Source organism: Theobroma cacao, chromosome 3 (genome assembly GCF_053813885.1).
Source record: "Theobroma cacao isolate CCN51 chromosome 3, ASM5381388v1, whole genome shotgun sequence".
NCBI lineage: Eukaryota > Viridiplantae > Streptophyta > Magnoliopsida > Malvales > Malvaceae > Theobroma > Theobroma cacao.
Window position 1 is genome coordinate 42,575,940 of NC_142641.1, and position 16,526 is coordinate 42,592,465.

The following is a 16,526-nucleotide window of genomic DNA, read 5'->3' on the forward strand; positions in this document are numbered from 1 at the left end:
AAAGAAAAGAGTGAAAATAGTGGAGAAAGAATAAAAGTATATGAGACATTTCACATTTGCCTGTTAATGCCGTTTACGCATTTGAGACGAACTGTTTATTTTGGATACTAATTGACTCATGTGAAATTATGGTCACAACTTAAGAATTAAGGTATTTTACCCTTAATGGAAACACTAACAGTTAACTAACGACAAAATAGGGTCACCCCTTGAGTTAAGCCACCCAAGCAAGGGCTTTAGGGTTCCAATTTGAAGAGGTCTTATAAATTTATAATATAATTAATTATATTAAAAATATATAAAAATAATAAATAATAAAATTACCTATTTTCTCATTTTCTTAATTATGTGTTTAATAAATCTCAATTTTCTATTACTTTCTAATTTTTATAATACTATATTATTTCCAATCAACTAACGGTCATATATATTTAATCATCTCTAACAACTATTTTTTTCTCACTTTTTTCTGTTATTTCCAATCAACATATTTAATGATTTTTAACAAATTTTTTCTTATATATAAAACCAATTATTATTTTTTCAATGTATAATACCTACTTTTGAATTTTTCTTGTCTCATTTGCTCTTTTTTCCTTCTTCCTTTAACTTTAGTTTTCTTCCAAAGAATACACAAGAAATCTACTATGTTATTATCTTCATAAAACTATCAGCCTCGTTTGTGGTTTGCAATAAGCATTCAACAATTAGGCACTATTATTTTAATATTTACAATTTTTTTTTTACTTTAACTTAGAATTTATATTATATTGTTATATTATCTTTACTTTATGTAATAGTTGATTTATTTGAATTAAAAATTTTGATTTTTTATTTTGTATTAGCCATTTAAAATATATACAAAGTTTGCAACTCAAAAAGTTAGAATAATAAAATTTTAATAATTTTTTTTAATTTCAATAAAAAAATACCTCATTAAATATTTCGCTTTAGGCTTTTGAACTTATTGAGCTGCCCCTACAACAAAACTTATGCGTCTAACAAAAAAAATTCTTTTGGAGTAAAATGTCTATTTCGAATACTAATAGAGATGCGTGAAATTATGAGCAAAACTTAAAAAAATAAAAGTGTTTTACCCAAATATAAAACCCATTTTCATAGACTTTTAAATTTTTAAGTTGATAAATGTTGAATAAAAAATATTTTTATTATCATTTAATTAAATTAGATTATGATATTTGTCTAAGCCCTATAACTCAACAATTCAACTTAAGACGAGTGGCCATCAATCTTTTTTTTTTAGATACGATTGATCACCAAAGTAAATTTGTCACAATCCGGAACTCTCATCGAACCATTGACAACCGTCGCGACGTCCCGATAGGCACTCATTACCCCAAATATCAATTGGAACCCCACAAGGCTTAGCATCAGCTTTCGCATATCCCTAGTGAGCGACAATTATTAAATCCCGCATTTCAAAAAAAATCATAAGTCATTTCCAAATCAAGATAATAAAATATTATTTTTTTGCTCATAGGGGCATTTTTGTCATTTTTCTTTGAAAATACCGAAACCCGTCAAAAACATTGTGTGTGGGTGAAAAACACATGTTTCATAATTAAAAGTAAATTTAGATGTCTAAAATAATTATTTGAAATGAAATTATAATTATTTGAATAAAATAATAATATTCAATGAAATATTCTATTTTCTAAATACAAAACAATATTTATAGAGAAATTCGTAATTTAATTTCTGTAGTGTAAAAGCTAAATATATTCATACGTACTTTAAAGCAGATAACTGAAATATAAAATTATTTTTACAGTGACACGTGGGCCCCTAACTAACCAATAAGGTGCGAGTCTGTGAACCTACAATTTTGTCGATGCAAGGCTAACTAAAGTCCTTGATGCGATCGGCTATCTACAGGCTATCCCGAGCTTGAAATGTGAGAAATTGAGAGTCGTGAGATTATAAAATCCCAGTGAGTAAACAAATACCATATAAACCATCTAAAATCAAGTAAATAAAGACAAGTAAGATATTCTATTTCAGTATATTTTTCATAACATCAATAATCAATTTACTCAAATAATCAACTTGGCTTATGTAATTCACAAAACTTGGCTCCTGCCAAAATCATTCCCAGGGATGCCTTGGCCTAGGCATCTGACTGAGACCACCAAGGCTGTTGAATGTCTTTACATCCAAAATTCTAGCCATGCCTTTGCGTTGGCTAAGTCTCACTCTCACGCGATGATCCACGTGAAGTGCACTCAAATCTTTACCTCTAGAGAAACCCTACACACGACTCTCTAATCGAGGTAAGGTATATCTGATTCTGTGCCCCTTCTTTTAGGCTGATCCACAAAACCTCCACTGCAGGGATTATGAATTATTTTATCTACCACATGATTTATAAAATCATTTTCTACATGACATGGCAATTTATCGAAATCTAGCCTCTCAAGGCTAAATACATAGTATATATAATTTTGATACAAACACAGACTTTGTCATTCATGCTCACATATTGCTATAAGCCATATAATTTAAAACACAATTTATAACACAAGCGGGCAGTCTCTAATTACTCTACTTTCAAAATCAGTATTCAATTTTTCAGAAAATTTATAAAATCATTTTATAAAATCACAATTTTTCTTGAAACATAACTATTTACCATTTAAATCCATTTTTTATAAAATTACACAATTGAATAAAACTACTCTAGATAATTAAGACGATAATAAATTTACTCACAGTTCTAGAAGTCAATGTACTCCTAATCCCAATCTTCGAGCACAATCTTTGTACTTTTACCAGTTTAATATGCTCACCACATATCCACAATATACAATACATAATTCACCACATTAATGTTTGACCATTATAAATCAATTCAGGCTCGGTGTATATGCATGATATGATATGCAACTTATCCGACTACCACTTAAATGCGGTGCTGATCTAATTTGGCCTATTACCCGATTAAATGACAATTGTGTCTGATTTGGCTCCAAATTGTTCCATTTCATTTCTAATACCTCAATTTACCAAACATTATTCAAATAACACCAATTTTAGCATCAAAACCCTCCCATTTCTTCATGAAAAAATTCGACCATCATAGTGCACTAACACCATGATTTTTCCTATTAAATTTTCTCACCATTATTCATCATTTTCTAAGCCATTTCTCTTAAAATAATAACAATCCATCACCCACACACATCAAGAAAGATTTGGCCATGAAGATTCATAAGGAAAATGGATTCTTCTCTTGTTGTTTTGCTTATAAATATGCTAAACTAACTAAAAACACTAACATATCTTAAAATCAATTCAATCCAACATCTTTCTCTCTCCTTACCCATTTTGATCAGCCATGAATTTATCATGAAAACATGTAATTTAAGCATGAAAAATAAGGAGAAATGCATGGGAAAGGTAGATCACAAGTCAAAATAAAAAAAATTTACCTTTTGTCACTTGTTTCCTTGAATTTCCCACACTTTTCTCTTGAAATTCTTCACCTAGGGTTTTTGTTTTTCTTTTCTCCCTTTGTTCTTTTTTTTTTTCTTCGTTTGGCCGGCCATATGAAACAAAATTGGCTGATTTTATGTTTATTTTAAAGCTAAATAAACAATGGAAATAAACTTGACACATGTCACCTTATTATTGGTCCATGTGTCATTTCTTAACTATTAAGCTTTCTCTCTCCACCACACATTATTCAAGGGTCAAAAATGATGATAGGTGAAGACCTTATGCTGAAAAAATGCTATGGGGGTGCAAAATTACCGATTTGCCCCTTGAATGGCAAAATTACCATTTTACCCATGTACTCCAATTTATATTGAAATTAAATTTTTTTTCACTTCTAAACCTCAAATCATACTCCAATTAGTAAAATGGGGGCCAAAAATCTTTTCTTAAATTCTCATTTTGTCTCCAAGTGGCAAATGACCATTTTACCCCTAGATAGTGAAAATTTTGGTTTGACTTCAAATTGATCATCAAACTCCAAATCACCATTTTAAATCATTCTTGGACTGTGAAACTCTTAATTTCAACTTAAAATTCTTATTTGAACTAGTTCGATGCTTAATTGACTTAATGGTACCATTAGGGGCAATATCGTCTTTTAACAATTTCTTGAACTTCCTAAATATGCAAACATTCTATTGAGCATGTAAATGACGTTGTAATTATTTTATAGAATAGGGTTTGACAAAATTTATTTTACCTAATAAGATCTTAGACTTTGAATTAGGTTCTTCACAAATAGACTTTAGTAGACCAAGCAATTTAGGTTCAAGAGTTTATTTACGTATGAAAATGTATTAGCACACTCATAACATCCATTTAAGTAATACCTAATTAATTAGGTGTCTTTTAAACTTTATTGAATAAAATCTAGTTTAATATTTAATTTTATTTCCTTTATCCATTTTCTATTTTTATAATTTTCAAAGATTTTCTCACTTAAAAATTCTTTAAAAGCCACAACATTCTTAAAATTTCATCATTGAATAATCTCTATAAATTTATGAATACTCTTAATTTTTAAATGGCCTGAAAAAATAAGAATAAAAACAAAAATCAAAATCCTAAAAAAAATTCAAAAGTCATTAAATTAAGAAAGCACTTTAATCAAAATGTTGAAAAATACAAATTAAACTAATTTCAATATAAGAAAATAAAAAAAAACTCACCTAATTGAGCTGAAAATCCAAAAAAAAAACCAAACTAAAGGGCTAAGACTACCCACGTGGATTCTGCAAAGCCAGATACCAAGCACGGGTCAAATTGATTAGATCCAGCCCATAAATCTACTTTTTAGCTTATGCAAAATGATGTCATATTGAAATTATTATATATCTCATTATAATATTTTTTTATCTTATTTCTTCCTTTAATTGGAATAGTTTTTTTAAAAACTAAATCGATTCTCTTAGATTTAGGAAAAAAATAAAAAATCAAAACTCAATAACTCAAAAACTATTTTATCTCTTCTGCTAAATACTTTTGCTAGATTTTTTTTTTCTCATTTGTGGCACTGGTGCTGGGTATATTTATACTCAATATGTTTTATTTTTTCTTGAATCGATTTAATGAGTTTTGATTCAATCTAACTTAATCTCTTCTAGATTTTTTTCAATTCATCTAGGATTAAGATTGATGTGAACTTATTCTTCACTTTTTCATCTTTATCTCCTTTTTTTAATTTTAATTTTTTTTATATTTTTAAAATTCAATAAACACCCAAATAAAATGAGTGTCTACAATATTCCTTGTTATTATTTTTAATTATTTTAGAATAATTATGACTTTTTATATTTGTAAATAACTGTTAACTAATGATAATGAAAAATCAAAAGGACCAAAGTGCTTTTTAAAACAAGATAAGCTAAAACATACTTTAAAAGTGCATTGAGAGATTTTTGTATTTTACCCATATAACAAATGTCTCATTTGCAATTACTCTCTCACTATTTTTATACAAATAATGGTGTCAATCAAAAGCGGAGGGAGGGGGGCTAGTAAAGGCCCTCATCCCTCCTTTCAAAAGTTTCAAAAATCTATAAATTTTTTCTTAATTTGTTTTAAATAATTATAATTTCATTCTTTATTTTTAAAAATTTTATAATTTTGCATTGTCAAATATTGAATTTTTTATTTTTATCTCATCAAATTTGAAATCCGGACTCTGTTTATACTTAATTTACCCATCATTTAAGGGATTCCTTAATCTAATTTTGTTACTTACCATAAACTAATTAAATATGATGCTTTATTTTTATTTTTCTTAAGGTATGCTTTATATTCTTATTTTTATCATAATATTTATCTTTATACATATTTAATAGATGTTAAAATATATATGGACAAAATACATTTAGTAGACATCATTTGCTGATATTATATGTTAAATTGTATTATTTTTATGAAAATTTTAAGTTAAGATTTTAAGCATAAATCAGCTCAGTTATTTTCAAATTATACATTGTTTATTTTATTTTATTTATACATGTTATTTTATTAAATAAATTTGTACAAAAAGTAGTAGTACTTAATTTTCAAGCTATTGAGGCCGAGTATAGTTGCAAGCCCAGCCCAAAACCTCATACTCTTCGAGGTTTAGTCAGGCTTGGTCCGTTTGGACAAAGGCTTAGATAATTTAGGTATTAGAAGGTGATATGATACTTTGGAAAATAGATATGTGTTTACCTTTAAAAATATTATTATATATAACAGTCTCTTATATTAGATATATAATTTTTTCTTAAATTACTAATATCAAACAAAGTCTCTAGATTCAAAAAATAAAAAAGGCATATATCTTGTATATAATTGATTTGACTGAATTTGGCATCATGAGTTAAGTAACATTAAACGTAGTTAAAGAAATTATTTAAAAACTAAAATAAAATAGTAATAATAATAAGTTGGAGGTGTTTATATCTTTTTATTTTGATATAATATTTACAAAAATTTATGAATTATTTAAATATTTATTTATTATTACGTTCAATCAAAAATTTATATATTTATTTTGAACTAAATAGGTTTTTATAACAAACCATTTACTAACTATTGTTAATCAAAATATCATTTATTAACGTAATATTAACATAATATGTTAATAGTGTGATATGCTCATATAGCACAATAACATTTTATGTTGTAAAATGACAAGTAACGTTTTGATTAATGATAGTTAGACAGTTATTAATTATAAATATTTATTTAATAAAAAATACATGTATTTGATTGAATATAATAAAAATAAAATTTTATTTAAATTTTCTTGGATAATTTAAAATTATTCTAAAGTATTATAACTTAATTTTTAATAAAACATGTCTTTTATCTAAAAAAAATACTACTTACTCTTATCACATAATTTCTTTTTTTTTTAATACAGAATTTCATTTTTTTCCAATCATACAGTAAATGGATCAAAATCTAAATTCAAAAGGTAAATGATGTGTATAACTTGATTCAATTTTTTTTAATTAGAAGGACAACTCATAGACAAATTAGTAATTAGATTTGTAATGAAATCAAATAGAAAACAAAATTTTTAGAGGAAAATTAGGAATTACTATAAGCTTAAGTATTATTTTTAAAATTTTAATCCACTTTAAATATTTAAAAATACTTGGAAAAGAAAAGGAAGTCGTCTACATCAACGGTCCTGATTTCCCGAAGCAAAAATATATGAGGTGCGTCATCCGACCGTTAGTTTCCCACTTCACCAAAAAAAAGGCGGGAAATATCTTCAACAAATAAAAATTTGAAGAAATTCTTAAAAAAAAAAAAAGAGGAAAATGAAAAAAAAAAGGTAATATAAAAGGAATCTAAAATACAAGCTTCTGTTCAAGTTATATTTAGGTCGGTTTGTGAAAAAAGAAAAAAGAACCTCGGATGGAACCAGACGATCCTTTTGGTTGGATAACGGAGCTCTGCCAGGTGTCATCCTCTGAGGAGTCCCGCTTACGACGCTGTTCTTATTTTGGACAGTCGGATTCTGATGATTCCGACTCGGAGCAGCAAAATCCGCTCGACATCCTGGTCGCTGCCGTCGGCATCACAATAGTGACTCCTCCGGAATCACAGCAAGACGAACCGGAAAATGACACAAATACCCTTCCCGAAGACCAGGAAATCTTCCACACGCCTCCCGAGTCCAGGGCCACCTCCATCTCCACCTCTGTCGGTAACTGCAACGATGTTCGAATGATCGGCGATGATCTTGATCACGACGGAGAAACCGTGGTCGTTGATGCTGATAGTGCGGCCAGCAGGAGGGCCGTTGATTTGGGGAGTGATACGGATCTAGGGTTTTCGGAAGTGGAAGTGGATTCGACGCAGCGAATTGAAGCTAATTCGAAACCAGACGGCGCGTTTGGAAGGAAATCGGAAGAAATTAGGGTTTCAAGAAGAGGATTTTCCCCAAACGGGCAATTATCAACTGAATCTCCATCGAAAAAGTTGAAAAGTTTGGATTTTGAATCGCCAAGTGTACGTTTGGGGACTTCAAAAGGGGGAAACACAGACGAAATTTTGAAATCGTTGGAGAAATGGAACTTCAAGACAGTTAGTCTGTCTCCAAGAGCTAGTTCAGAATTAGAGCGTGAAAATCAGCAAAATTATGAAGCTAATGAAGTTGGTGAAGGAAGTGTTAGGGAAAGAAGGCTTGATATGCCGACTGATGTTACTGAGAGTGAAGAAAGAATTATGGATAGTAAAAAAAACGATAGTGAAGGAAACGATGGGGAGACAAGGCTTGACTTTTCGACTGAGGATATCGACTTTCATCCTGAAAAAGGAAATGCGGAGAGCGAAAATGAGAATGGTGAAGGAAATTCGGGGAGAAATAATAAGAGTGTGGAGGATATCGATCAGTTTAGATTCACTGGTGGGAATGGTTCGAATTCGCGTGAAATGAAGGGGAAAACCGATAAAAAAAGGGCATTGCCCTCATGGGCTAATGGGAGAATGGGGGCTGATGAGAGAGTCGAAGATAATGAAAGGGAGCCGGTCCAGGCTGATACGGATTCGGAGACACTGAGTGAGGATGTTGAGGATTCAGAGAGTTTGAGTGAGGATTTTGAGGAAATGACGCTTTTGAATGTTTTCATGGAACTGGCAAAGGCTTGTGAGGAGGATAGGAGTCTCGAATGTCTTAGTCTTTTGGAGGTTGCAGAGAGAAAAGGGATATAGTTTTTTGACCAAGTGGTAGGCCGCAGGAGAGGAGATCTAAAGGGAAGAGATAGCTGAAACTGAAAGAGTATCGGGTCTTCTTTTGGGCGCGTTTTGGCCTTTGGGTATGGATGGACGGAAAAGGTCCATAAGGAGATTGTATGAAGCTGTTTTTCTGCTACAAACGCAGGTAAATTGGAATATGTGCAGTTTTAAAACTGTAGGCTAGATTTTGTAGTTCAAGTCCATGCACTATATGGAGGCTTTGCTTGTATACAAATACAAATGAATGTTACACCATGAAAATACTTTTGTTTGTGTAAAAAGATATTTTAGTCTTTTATGCAAAACTTCGATTATGATTGTTTTCTTTGTGTAGCTCGTGTGTGCGCATGTGTGCATCCCCTGTCTCTCTGTGGGTGAGCTTCTCCACACCTGTTGATGCCTTAATTGGTTGGTCTATGGAAATGGACCATTAACGCAATATCTAGAAATTATTTGTTGTTTAAAGTCAAGCCTTGTGGATCAAAATTCAGTACCCGAGATGAAAAGTGATTTGCGCTAAAATTTGTCAAATAAGGAAACAGGTGAAAGGTACTTCTTTTTCTCCTTTTATCCCATCAATTAAGGGATGTGTAGTACTAAAGGACTTACATTTGCATCAAAGCATAGTGTGTTGCACTCTATTGCTCATTTTTCATTATAGCTCATATGTCATTTTAAAAGAATAGATACCCACTTTAGTAGGTAATTCCGGATATGCAAAGCAAAATGTCACCTGCCCTTAGCCAACAAAATAGCCCTATGGTCGGCCATGGCACATGTAGTAGTAGTAAAGTTTCTGGTGTATGTGCAGAGATGGATAATTTACCCTTTCTGATTTTTGCCTTGCACATTCTTCTTTTATTGATTTCATGTCTACCGTCAAAGGATTTAAAAATTTCCAAACCATACTTTTAGTCGAATGCCCTTCCCTCCTTCCACAAAGAAAGGAATGGTGGTCTGATCGCAGGTTTGATCTGATTTGGGTGCATTGTTTAACTTGTTTTTGAAGCCATAAACAAAGAACAATTGAGCTTGTTTTCCAAGGATAGGAAACGAGATTGAGTAGGGTTTTAAATTCAGGCCTTTAGTGTCTTTATAACCAAACAAACAGGAAGTTGACATCCTGTGCTGCCGGATGGAAACGGTCCTGGTCTCAGATTTGGACCTTAGTAGCGATGGCTTGTTGGCAATGTGACATGACTTTGAGAGTCTATGGCCATTATCAGGCACTAACGGTGATGTCAATATCATTGATTAGACATCGTTCTTAATTCTCCTCATCATAACTTATTTACGTAATTTTTCTGCCTAGCTAGAAATATCAAAGATTGCTAACGTATGATTCAACAAGCTTGCGTACACCACTTGGATTCAGCTATTCAGTTTCATGTCATGTATTTTCAGTTACTTCATGGACGTCTCTTCTTTCCTCGACTCATTTCAGCGTAAACAATGCAATCACCTATGAGCAACAGTGCAATACTTTAAAAGGCCTCCATTGCTTTTGAATGCAGGGATTTTTCCCCAACCTAAAGAAGCATGAGTTAACTTCAAGACAGGATGACCCGGGTTGTCAACTTCAAGCACACTCGTTGGGGCAGTTCAAACAACCGTTAGTGTGGGTTTCTATCGATTTCCTTGAACGACCAGTCATGCACACTACTCATCAAATGGAATAGTCTTAACGCAAAACTAGTCGGAGGTTTGCCTACTTAAATTCTGCTTTCCATCACATATTCACATTCGAAAGCGACCACCTCAAAGACACAATCCTTTATCCCTTCGGACCCTTCCCCCCACCTTTCTTATCCTAGGGTGATTGCTTGAAAGGACAAAGATCTTATCAACAAGGTCCCTACAATCAAATGATATATGCAGGTATCCAGTATACTTCAAAAGGCACCAATAAAGGCTAGATGGTGATTCCTTAGCATGCAGTAAAGCTATTTTCATATCCCTTTTATTCTATTTTTCTTTCCCCACTCAGCAAAACCAAAGGGGAATTAACCAAGGGGTATATAAAATTATGTTTCTATGCAAAAACTACATTTGCATACAAAACTCTGGAAATACCACCTCTTCTGCATTTTTTGAGCTATATTATACAATCTGTTGTCAACCTATACAAAAAAACCCACCCTAAATTCATCCCTTAGCATTCCAAGTTTTAAAAGGTCAAGGGGAAAAAACAGCAACCATCAAACCTCATTCACAGACTTCGGTGTTTGGCATGCAAAATATGTCGACCCCACTCATGGGATCTTGCAGAAGGAGCAGACCTTTATAGTTCTAGTAATTAACAACCATTGCTAAGGATGGACAAGATGTGGGTGTGCTGAGCTACTGCTAGTGCTTGCCTGTTGGCCAAAACTTAAAGTAGGATGAAGCAGTTCTGCCTGTGGGAATGAGCCGTTGGATGGCACATCCAGCAGCAAATCATGGTCAGAACTTTCGTCAACAAAATGGAGAGAATCCAGCATGAGAGAGCTACCATCAGGAGGCAAAGCGAATAGGCTTCTTGGACTAAAGCAAGAACCATCATTGTCTATGAGCTCTTTGTTTTCATAAGTTGTCTTCATGATCACCCTTTTGGGGCTCTTTAAAGTCCTCGCTTCTGAAAAATGAAAAACATATTTTCTTGAGCTAAATGGCAGAGTAACTAGTAACAATAGCAATAGCATGATTAACACTCGACTTAAAGGTCAAATTTATTCAGTTTCGGAGAAACTTACTTCATATGGCTTCATGTTATTAGCTTCCACCCAATTTCATTATTTATTGATTGATCTGTATAATTTTTCTGACTCTGGTTTTATTACTTTTTCTTGTCATAGAACCTGAGTTGGGTTATTTTCAATTTAAAATTCAATGAAGCCGTCTAATCTTTAATATAGTCTAACATGATTTATTTCGTACAAAGTAATATCAGCAGAGAAAATTTTCAAACCTGGAAAATTTTGACTTTGGCTGTCACGTGATCTCTTCATAATTATCATATTATTTGATGTAATGGCATTTGGTCCTCTAGCAATGGCAGACCCTCCAGTACCACTTCTATATTTCTGCAGCCAAAGAAATGCTAATAAACTAAGATATCTACTAGGCAAAGTAAGTTAATTGTCAATAAGTTCATGCTAAGATATCCCGGTTTAAGAAACCAATTCAAACCTTAAGTACATTATGGCGTTCCACCCAGTGGGATTTTGTCAAATTGAATAATGCAAGTCTTTTCAAAGTCTTACAGTCTTCAGCTTTCACCCCTGGGACGGAGATATTAAAGACCCCTTCCTCAAGCAGTTGCTGAAAGTAACATAAGTTCTCCTTGAATTGAGGGCTATCAAACATGCTCTTGAGGCTGCAGGTGCAAGGACAACAATAAGTGATTCCAGGTCATGTTTCCAACTATAGGTCATCTCTTTAGTTATATAAAGACCATTACTGGTTTTCAAAACCTTTTCCCTTTTTCTTTTCCTCAGTTATCTAATTTCCAGAATACATGCATCAGATAATATTGAATAAAAGCAGGATTATTATCAGCCTATGCATTCGCACAAAACATGAAGAGGAAAGATGTTATTTTCCCTCCTTGATAAAAGAGTAAAAAAAATACCTGTCAGGGAGTTTGACAATGTCAAGTGGAGGTAGATACTTCAGTAACAGCTGCTGGTCCTCATTTGTTATGTGTTTCACAAACTCCTCAAAGTTGAGAATATCCTGCACCACACAAAAATATAACCACATAATGGAGAATGAACATACATGTAATGATGTGAATTGTTCATGAGAACTCAACACTTCACTTAAGACAGAGCAACTATGTGAAAGATTCGTTAAACATCCAAGTCCCTACAAAATTACAGGTTCCTAGTGCTTGATTGAGATTTTTTTTACAATATAGCACATTTAGTTCTAAAGATTTTCCCCTATGAAAAACAAATAAAGAAAAAAGAAAGAAGAGGACTTACATTTAAATCTATGTTACACAGTGGTGACTTATGACTTTCCAGGATTAATGATTTTTCATGTTGAACTTTGTCCCTGCCAAATTTATAAAGGAAAAAATTTATTAAACAACATGAAAGCACCATCTCCAATTTCTCCTCACATTCCGCAGCAGCTATAAGCTTATCTTATGGCCCATCACTCAGAATGACACTTGATACTCAAACATCTTTCTGAAATCCTGCAGTGCCAAAGACATTCCTACTTGGAGCTTTTGAGATAAATTCCATGCCTCATATCATTGCAGGAAATGTAACTTCTCTACTCCCACAAATATATTTATCTTAACCTTTTTGAGTGGGCATGGTAAAATTTCAAAATATCAGAGTTAATGAACCACATGGTCTACACCTATGCTTGTTTCATATTGTAGTGAAAAGATTTACCTCTTAAGTTGCTCGTGCTGCATCCCTTGTCCAGCAGGGTTCTTAGCCTTCTCAAATCCATGTCCTGAAAATTTGATGCCCTCACTATCATTATGTGTAGGGAAGCTTGAAGAATGTGAATAAGCCTCGTTCATTGAATATTGTTTGTTTTCAACTGAGAGTGAGCTAGCTTCCGATTCCTCTTCTCGAGCTATTGAGCTTGGATGTCTAATTAGAACGCTTCCATGTCCAATCTCAACAGAAACCATGGGTGTTTCACTCTCAAGAAGCAAATCCTCCTCTGAAGATCCAGAGAAGTATGAAGACTGTTCATGTAAAATAGTATATAAATCTTTTGTAAGCTTCTCAACAGGAGATGGCTTTGGACGATTTACACAGGTTCTTTTCTTAGAAGGTACCATGGAGTCCCACACGTTTGATTGAGCAGGCCCTACAGAAATGTAAAAAAGAAGACAAGTTAAAATCAGTATTTCAGACCATTTAAAAGTATAAACATGAAGCTAGAATGAAGCCATTGGCATTAGTCAAGATCAAGTAGACAAAGGAGATAAAATCTGAGTATGCCGATTAAAACGCCATGATGAACCACTGAAGGAGAAGATTCAATATAATAGCAAGAGGTATAATCTGAAAAACATTGTCAAAAACATTGTCTCCACTCTCCACTTATAACCACAGTTTCAGTATAGTGATCTCAAAGATATGAAAACCTTTTCACTTCAGTTGTTCATTGGGAAAAACATTAGGAAACCATGTGCATCAGAGAATAATGATCACATTTTTGGGCAGATATACAACCATTTCCCTGAATCATTTTGGATTACACCAAGGATGGAACTCATGAATCTCCAATGAATTTGCAAGATGGACTGAGATGTTCCATTGAATTTAATATATGGTCCACTAGGACTCTTTTCTTTCGTGACAAAAAAAAATGCAATTTACTCTTGTACGGTCAAAACAGCAATGAGGAACACTGATGGCATTGTGTCCAACCTGTCAAGTCACTAGCATCTCCACTGCCAAATTGAGCACAGCTTTCAGAATTAGATATGGCTGATCCGGAACTTGATCTATTACTTGTATCTTCATCCACAAACTTACGGAAGCCCTGGTTGTAATCAGGGGCAACTACTGCTGTATCATGATTTGGCTTTCTTTTCAGCAGTTTTATTTCTTTATTCTTATTTATAGATATGCTCTTCACTCTGGACGCCCTATGATCCTCATAATCATCAGGTTCAACCCGAGCATGAAGTGGAGTATAGTTCGCAAGTGTCCCTTTAGTCCTCCACCGTGAACCGCATGCATTGCACAATACTGGCTTCTCAGGAGGTCCATTGCGCCAAAGAGGAGTACCTATCACAATACATTGTTGTTAGTAAGTATAGATTGATTTTGGACAAAGAGATATCATAATTCTGATATACTTATGGTACACTAAAATAAGTTTTTTTTATCAAACAAGCTGACATAAGTTGAGTTGCAGTAATTGGTACAAACACACTAAGTTTTAAGATTATAAACACTTCAAATGTTTGAAAAATGTTGCAATGAGTTTAACACTCAGGAGTCTTTCAGAGAGTTTGAAAGCAAATGACACTGATGAGGTTGAACTGTTTCAAGGCTTAAGAGGCAAAACAATGAACTTCAAAATAAAATAGAATGTTCTCCAGAACTGAAAAAGAACAAAACATTGGTTTAAAACGAATTCAAGTGCAGTTCCTGAAAAGTGGTTCACAATAGAATTCCAATCCAGTGGAGATCGACAAGTCTTATCAACAAAGACCAAAAAAACGTTTCAAACAAACATGAGAGTATTTGTTCATTGGCATTGAATTTTAAACAAGAGCTTATTCAAAAGGAGAAAAATGAGCAGAAACTCAGTGGCAAGTGTACAAATGAAGGATTCAAAAACAATGGCGTTGCAAGAAAATAAAGCCCTTTCAATTGAATCAAAGAGGACTGAGGTTTGACTTGATACCGAGGTTATAAACATCTATGGGAATGGGAAAGCAATACCAATTTAATGTTGAATCTGAAACTGCCCAGAATTCAACAACATAGACTCTGCAATTCCCCATTATCCAATAGAATTCAACCTGACTTCCCTTTTGTGAGATATGCTAGAACTTTGAACAAGAGTCAAAGACCAACCCATGAGATATAAGACTGAGAAAATGAATGAGGTTGAAAGAAACAATTGAATTCAAAAACAAACTTCAAGTTCAAAGCTTTACATGGATTGAGAAAAAGGACACCTGTTGTTCTAAATCCATATACAAACAGAATAACACAAAGAACAGCACATATTCTAAAATTTATTATCTTTGTCCATGTAATCTGTTCCTTTTCAACATACAGTTATTCCCCTTCCAAATTCCAATGATAAAATTATTTATCCAAGCATATGAGATCATACAACAAAAATACTGATTTATAGAGAAAGGTTGAACGTTTACTCATATCCAAGAACTCAAAATTCCTTTTTTCTTTTTCTTTAGCTTCATATTCAAAAAGTTAACTGGAGAAACAAGAACTCACTTGTAACTCCACAGTGATAGCAAGGCCCTTGCTTGCCCATGTCTTTCTCTTTTGCTCGAGTGAAGAGAAATAAAATTAAAAAGGAAAATTTTTTAAAATAACAAAGAGGAAAAAATTAAGAAAAACAAGAAAAATTTATTATTGACAAAAACTTTGACTAAAAACTGAAAAGTTTTCTTGTGTATAAATTTGATTGGTTTCTTCAAGCTTTATACGACATATTCAACTGGGTATTAAAGGCTTTTTCTGCAACAACCCAGAAAGCTAGTTTTAGTTTGCAGAACAAAGCAAAATACAACCCAGAAGAGTTCTATGTCTTGTTTATCAGTACAAGAAACATAAATTAAAAAAAAGCAATAAAAATTAAGCCCACCCAAAAAAATCAGGAAGAAATGGAAGATTTTAGAGATGGGTATTTCAGCTTGGAATCTGTACAATCCAATGGAGAGAACAAAAGGTGAAGACTATTTGAGAGGAATCTAATAAATGGCTGTGAAAAGAGGAAGGTGAAATGGGAAGAAAGAGAAAGAAAAGAAAGAGAGAGAGAGAGAGATAGTAGTGTGTTTTGTGTTTTGTGTATATATGACCCCTTCCCTTTGTATTTTATATCAAGTAAAAATAGTTCAGCTTTCTTTATATTTTCCTTTTCTATTCCTCTTTAATTAATTTCTTCCTACAATTTCATCTCAAAACATTAAAAAAATTAGTAAAAAAATTTTTAAAAAATATTCAAAGAAGGTTACGGGAATATTATTGCATTTGTTCTGTTGACTACAGACTTTTCAGCTTTGTTTTATGTCTATAAAATTCCCAGAAAAATAGAATTTTGCAAACTAAATGATTGTTAAATAAAAAAATAAAGGAGAAAGA

At 32.7% G+C, this 16,526-nt stretch overlaps 2 protein-coding genes across 2 annotated transcripts; one reads left to right on the plus strand and one right to left on the minus strand.

Annotated features, from left to right (window-relative positions):
• The first annotated feature begins 7,367 nt into the window (after nt 1–7,367).
• On the plus strand, nt 7,368–8,985 carry LOC18606172 (uncharacterized). The gene has a single exon (XM_007039634.3). It carries the CDS (start codon nt 7,402–7,404, stop codon nt 8,698–8,700), a length of 1,299 nt encoding a protein of 432 aa, XP_007039696.3. The 5' UTR covers nt 7,368–7,401; the 3' UTR covers nt 8,701–8,985.
• A 1,801-nt stretch (nt 8,986–10,786) lies between these two features.
• On the minus strand, nt 10,787–16,234 carry GATA26 (GATA transcription factor 26). The gene is made up of 8 exons (XM_007039636.3): nt 15,657–16,234; nt 14,109–14,471; nt 13,113–13,542; nt 12,690–12,762; nt 12,335–12,438; nt 11,893–12,079; nt 11,672–11,786; nt 10,787–11,338 (listed from the first exon to the last, which is right to left on the minus strand). Exons 1-8 carry the CDS (start codon nt 15,694–15,696, stop codon nt 11,034–11,036), a joined length of 1,617 nt encoding a protein of 538 aa, XP_007039698.1. The 5' UTR covers nt 15,697–16,234; the 3' UTR covers nt 10,787–11,033.
• Between the last annotated feature and the right edge of the window lie 292 nt (nt 16,235–16,526).